We start from the raw sequence: 6,211 nt of genomic DNA, 5'->3' as shown, positions 1-6,211 counted from the left end.
AAGGTACAATGCATGGAGGGAGGATGGAACTGAGTCTTCATAGAAGAGCTTCAATAAGACAGCCACTGCTAACAATCAAAACATTTCATGTGATGGACTACATGTCAATCTGAAGAGCCCACTTCTGCGGTGAAGGGTTGGTGGTGGCAGCATCATACTGTGGGGATTTTTAGTTCACCAGAACTAGAGAAGGTGGTCAGAGCTAAAGTTTAAAACAGCATTTTAAAATAGTCTTTTTATCTAAACTCTGTCTTTTTAATCTAAGGTAAAACCTTTTCTCATCTTTTAACCTCTTTAAGTAAGTTTTACCCTCTGTTTCTAGCCGCCTGGACTACTGCAATGCACTTTATCCAGGGATTAGCCAATGAGCTGTCTCTCACATCTGCAGTTAGTCCAAAACGCAGCGGCTCGTCTTTTAACCGGGACCAGAAAACATAAACGCTTTCCACCAATTATTTTGTCTTTGCACTGGCTGCCTGTTCGTTTAGTTGATTTTAAAATTTTATTGCTTGTGTTTAGAGCTTTGAATAGAATAGGCTACTCAATACATTACCAACCTCCTTCAGATATACTCCCTGGCACATGCTCTGAGGTCCATCTTTAACTAATACCAGAGGGGACAGAGCCTTTTCTGTAGCTGGCCCCAGACTGTTAAATACTTTTCCCCTCTATATACGAACAGCCTCCACAGTGTAGTTTATTAAGTGTCATTTTTAGACTCACTTTTACTCTTTGGCTTTTAACAACGCATAAGTGTGTGGTCCTCTGTGTCCATTTTATTTATTCATTCATTTTAAACCCTTATTGCGTTTTGTGTGTGTGTGTTGGGTCCTGGTTTGGCCTTAAGGACAAAAAAAGGAAAAAAAATATTTTTTGTTAAATGTGCGATATGAATCAAGTGGAGTGGATTTGATTGGACAGAGAGGGCAATCAGAGCATGTACAGCTTTCCCTCCACTTCATAACTATGAACTACTTGATAATGGAATGAAAGAAAGTTTTTGGCTGTAATGTGACAAAACATAGAAAGGTTAAATGAATGGGAATAGTTTTGTGAGACACAGTGGCTGCTCAGTGGGAGTACCTGTAAACAGTTCTGGAGCCATATGGATGGGAGTCCCAACAATGCTGCCAGACATCATGGCCTCTGGTTTGCAAAAACCCAGATCTGTGATCTTTGCACGATTTTGTTTGTCCAACTTAAAGAGAAAAAAAAAAAGATAGTTTTATTAAGTCATGCAAAAAAAAATTACACCTTAAAAGACAAAATAATATTAATCACAAAAGCTAAAATATGTGCATATTTTAAACAATAATTAGACAAATTAAAAGCCCACAACATGTATAACTGGTTGACTCTTCAGTTGCTCTGAACTTACCAGAACATTTTTTAATTTAATGTCTCTGTGTACGAGACCCTGACTGTGCAGGAAGCGGATTCCCTCCACCACATCTAGAGCGATCTGCAGCCTCTCTCTCAGGGACAAACCAGCCTGACAGATTATATTAAAAAAAAACAACAACAAAGTAGTTAGGGGAGAAGAACAAGGAGCACTGTTGTTCTCAATCTAGAGCTAGTGAGTTATCAAGTGACCTTTAACCCGGTGTAGAGATCTCGATGCAGTCGCTCCATGATAAGCAGCACGGCGATGCTGGAGCCGTCACCATAGGTGTAATCAATCACAGAGCCATGCAGGTCGACCAGCCGTTCATGCTTGGGCAGAGATCTGAGGCAACACACACAAACCCACACAGATACGTCAGGGAAACAAATAGATTCTTCTTTTTTTTTCTTTATCCAAAAGCAAACATTTGCTTTGCATTCAGAGCACCTGAGATAAAAATCTGCACTCCTGACATTAGCATTTGTTAAAGCTTTGATGAGACACCCCTGCTTTACAAAGCAGGTCAAAGTGTCTGAAGCGTTAACTGTCAGAACCACTCTTCCCATTAAAGGGCGTGGTCTGCCTGCTGGAATAAAACTGCTGCCAACTGCTGAAAACTGGTCATTTGACATTTCTCAGTGGTCTGATCATTCCTTATACGGCTGAAACCAGATGTTTACATACACTGTTAATAAAGTAACACATCTTTCTTTAAGTCAACCAAAACTGAGGGGAAAACTGAGGGGGGAAAGAAATGTTTTAATCTCCTCTTTCTGTACCATGTAAATAAATAGCTGGCCTCTACTTTCTGTTGAGTTTGATGCTAATGGTTACTAGCTCACCTTGTGTAGTGAAACTCTAAAGCCAAGTCGTTCCAGTGTTTATCGTCAGGTGGAACCACAGACTTCAGGGCACATGGGTAGTGTCCTCCCCAGCTGTCACACAGGTAAACCACTCCATACTGGCCCCGGCCCAATTCATGCCCAAGCTTAGGCTTTCCTGTGAGAAAACAAAAGGACCGACACAAACCAAAACTTAAAAATTAAAGTATGATAGACACTGAATGTGCGAGTATGAATGAGGCAGTGGTTAAACTTATTCCATCCACACCCCACAGTGGCATATTTGCAATATAAGGAGAATAACAGTATTAAAAGTAAACATTAACAGCAGGGCACCCAGACTTCAACTAGTTGCTGCACATCAGAAGCATGGCTGAAAATCTCCACACTTTCTGAAGAAGGGTCAAAGGATAAACCAAAGGTTGAGTGGCTGCTATGGGACAGAATGTATCGTGAGTAAACATGGCTGGGTATTTTGGATAGAGCTGAATTTTTAAAACATTTCTACTTGGCGATCAATGATTTTAACATATTTTTTTTTACTCAATGTCTACAGTGAGGAAATCTGGTTGTATGTCTTAAAAAAAAAAAAAAAAAAAAAAAAGAGTTATAGCCATGACTTATTTGGGTTTGATTGGGGATAAATAATGCCAGATTTTATAAACTATTGATAGAAACACCACAAAATGACGATTAGCATTTTTAATAGCAATGTGAAGCAAAGAAAGCATAAGAAAAAATGTTATATGTGTAACTGTGAGATTTTTATACAACAGATCTTAATCATAATTGCTTAATTAGCAGGAACAATACATTAATGTGCAGCAAATGAGTACAGAACTGTTGGTCATATCCATGCTATAGAATGCATTTTGAAGAAAAAACACTTTCCTATAAACAAAGATTTTCTGAGGGAGTTCTTTGTAACCAAAACAAATGTTTTTAATTAGTTGCTAATAACGTTTTATGGTGATTGTTCAAATTTCCATTCCTGGCACCAGCCCAGACAGCTATACTTGTCTTAGCAATTAGGTCTTTTTCTCTCTACTGTTTAGTTTGATGACACCCATCAGCAGGCATCGTGTCATGCAGAAAATGTTTAGTAGATTTACTATTTTCACCTCAGTTCTTCAACACTGTCTTTTATTATCATGATCAGGAGGTGTTAAATAATCCAGCTTCAAAAGGACTACAGTACATCTGCTATCAGTCAGATCAGAGCTCAACTGATTGGGAATGAAATGTTTACAACATTCCCACATGTTGCTTAACCCAGAGTTAAAGAATAAAAATGGTGGTATGAGTACATCAGGGTGTAGGGAAATTGAGAAAAATGTTGCAGCTTGCGAAGCTAAACGTCTCCTTACAAAGAGTAAAAAAAATCTGATTAAACCAGACTGAGGGTCAAACATTGTCTGATTTAGAAGTCATTGTACAAAAGGGAAACTACACTGCATCTGACTATGCAGGTAAACACATTCCCCTGGCTTTGTCTAAATGCTTTGTTTAAATGTGCCTCACAGTATATCAGCACACGTGTTGAGGTTCATCCAAAGAGAAACCCGCTTTACAAGACGCAAAACAATGAGAGTTTATGGGTTTGACTCACCATGCAGCAGCACATCCCTCAGGGAGCGGCTCTCCAAAGACAGCCGGGCCAGTCGAGGGGCGTGGTCCTTCCTCACACGCAGCCACAAGTCTTCAGTGCGCTCTAGACGGCCTGTGTGACCTTCTTCAAGCTGCAAAAAAAGACAGAAAAAAAAAAAAAACTCAGGTTCGGATATAGACCGAAATAAATTGTATATAAGAGCTGAGTTACAGTTTTCAATCGTAGATTTTGCGTCTTTAGCTTCTCCATTTTGATAACTAACAAAAAAGAATATTAAAATAAATACTCAAGGCTGAATGATATTTAATGATGAATTCAAAATGAAAATTCAGATATTCTTTATCTTCAGGATAATTCTTATACATCCAGAATTTTTACAATTTGTTTTTGAAATATTTAAAGCTAAATGCCCCTTTTGTCACCATCCATTCCTGTCTCTAGATGGAAAAGTTGCACAGGGAATCTCAAAAACGGCCCTATAATTCCATAACAATTCTCAAAATTAACTTAAAAATAACACATAAAATAAAATGATATTCAAAAAAAAAAAAGAGAAAAAAAAGCAGAAAATCCCATTTAAATAGATTAAAATAAAGGAACTATAGAAGAGTAATATCCAAGCCTTTGTGCCTGTTCATCTGGTTATTCATATAAAAAATTTACAGCAAAATAATGAAATATTTATTCTGGATATAACTGAGGGATTATTTTTGGTAGAAAATAAAGAATGCTTTTTATTATCTCTCAGGGGCTGGAAGAAAAAACATCTTGAGAGTCAGTCGATCCTCTTTTGCACTTGACTGATGGATTTTTTTCAGCCACATATAGTTTATTAACAGACAGACATGAATGATGTTGAGGGAGTAACGAGCTGCTGAGCTGGGAGGAGTGCATCACAAAGATGGATTGGTGGATGAACACAGCAGGCTGAGAAGAGTTAATCAGAGCTTAAGGCGCATATTGGGCGGATGTTTCAGATATATACGGCAAGTGGTAACGGACCATTTCGGCTGACTTTTAGCCCTGCATATATATATATACACATCGAGGGTCACATCATAACCTCCCATGTAAATGTCTTCTGAACTTTGTAAATGTCTTCCTGCTGTCCTTGGGGTCCTTATTAACGTATATTTTATGATCAATGAGAGGTGTTCTTGTTAATATTTATGATCACCACAAGACGGAAACCAACAGACAAAAGGAAATAATTATAACCGAGGCAGTTCAGAAAAAGCTCTAAATACAAACCATGTTAACAAAGAGGGAAAAATGTGTTTAGATTTTTATTTTCTTCAGCATTTTCCACATCTTTGGGGGCAGCACCTCTAAAAAATAATCAATCTTTCAACTGAGTATATTTCTTTAACCATTTTTCTCCATTCTGTTACTGTTGAAGGGTTTGTGATCTTTTTATTTTTATTTTTTTACACCTTTCGATTTATATAGAACTCTATTACATATAATCTGAACTGTAGTTAATGACTATGTTTTCGCAATTAAGCTTTTGTTCAATGTACCTCTTTTACAATTTCTCAACTAACCTGCATTTCTCTAGGTAAGGATAATATATAGATAATATTTAATATGGCTGGATTTATTCAATAACAGCCTTTATAAAAAAGATTGTATTTCTGACGATTAAATAAAGGCAGCATTTATGGTTTAACTTTACAGAGAAAAGATAAAGATACAAAAGTTTACATAATTTTAACTAACAAAGAAGAATTGCAGCTATTTGGCATTTGACCAATCAAAAACCCCAAAAAATGAGTCATCAGCTTATCAGACATAGTCTTCATTTCTCTAAGCCTAGTTTTTTTATACGATTATAAATGATTTTACTCCCTAAAAAAATTGTCAAAAAAGTTTTATATACATGTATCAAACCGAACGCTATGGCAACAGTCAAATTGATCTGCTTGTGAAAGCAAAGCTGTTAGGTTATCATCTTAATCTGAAATATCTATTCCCAGAGCCATATGGGTGAAACGGGACAAAACAAAGCCTAGTTTATAGGATATATGAAGTGGCTACATCTCTACAGACTGTGAGCTGCTGTTCAGAGAGGCTGTTCTCAGGGACCAGTGGCCACCTGCTCGACCTCTGATGTTGTAATTCATCAGACTCCTGACTCAGGAGGTCTAGAATAACACACAGTTACTGGATGATAAATTATATTTCTTACAGAGTGTGTTGGTAAATCAACATCTGTAAGGTTGTGTGTAAACATTTTGGTCAGCAGTTCATTTGTAACGTTTTTCTCAAGCTCCCAGTGTATCTGGAATTAGGGACAGATGGCAAAGTAATAGGAAGGAAGGAAGGAAGGAAGGAAGGAAGGAAGGAAGGAAGGAAGGAAGGAAGGAAGGAAGGAAG

The 6,211-nt window shown here is 37.4% G+C and overlaps 1 protein-coding gene across 1 annotated transcript in view; it reads right to left on the bottom strand.

Moving 5' to 3' along the window:
• Positions 1 to 6,211, bottom strand: part of dstyk (dual serine/threonine and tyrosine protein kinase) — a 37,697-nt gene that overhangs the window by 3,261 nt on the left and 28,225 nt on the right. The window contains exons 8-12 of the mRNA XM_015376116.1: positions 3,836 to 3,965; positions 2,227 to 2,383; positions 1,594 to 1,726; positions 1,379 to 1,492; positions 1,084 to 1,198 (exon numbers count right to left, since the gene is read on the bottom strand). Coding sequence (XP_015231602.1) covers positions 1,084 to 1,198; positions 1,379 to 1,492; positions 1,594 to 1,726; positions 2,227 to 2,383; positions 3,836 to 3,965 — 649 coding nt within the window. The remainder of the gene's footprint in view (positions 1 to 1,083; positions 1,199 to 1,378; positions 1,493 to 1,593; positions 1,727 to 2,226; positions 2,384 to 3,835; positions 3,966 to 6,211) is intronic.

Source organism: Cyprinodon variegatus, unplaced genomic scaffold, assembly GCF_000732505.1.
Source record: "Cyprinodon variegatus isolate N-32 unplaced genomic scaffold, C_variegatus-1.0 Scaffold129, whole genome shotgun sequence".
NCBI lineage: Eukaryota > Metazoa > Chordata > Actinopteri > Cyprinodontiformes > Cyprinodontidae > Cyprinodon > Cyprinodon variegatus.
Note: the sequence above shows the minus strand (reverse complement) of the source record. Positions and strands in the feature narration are given on the sequence as shown.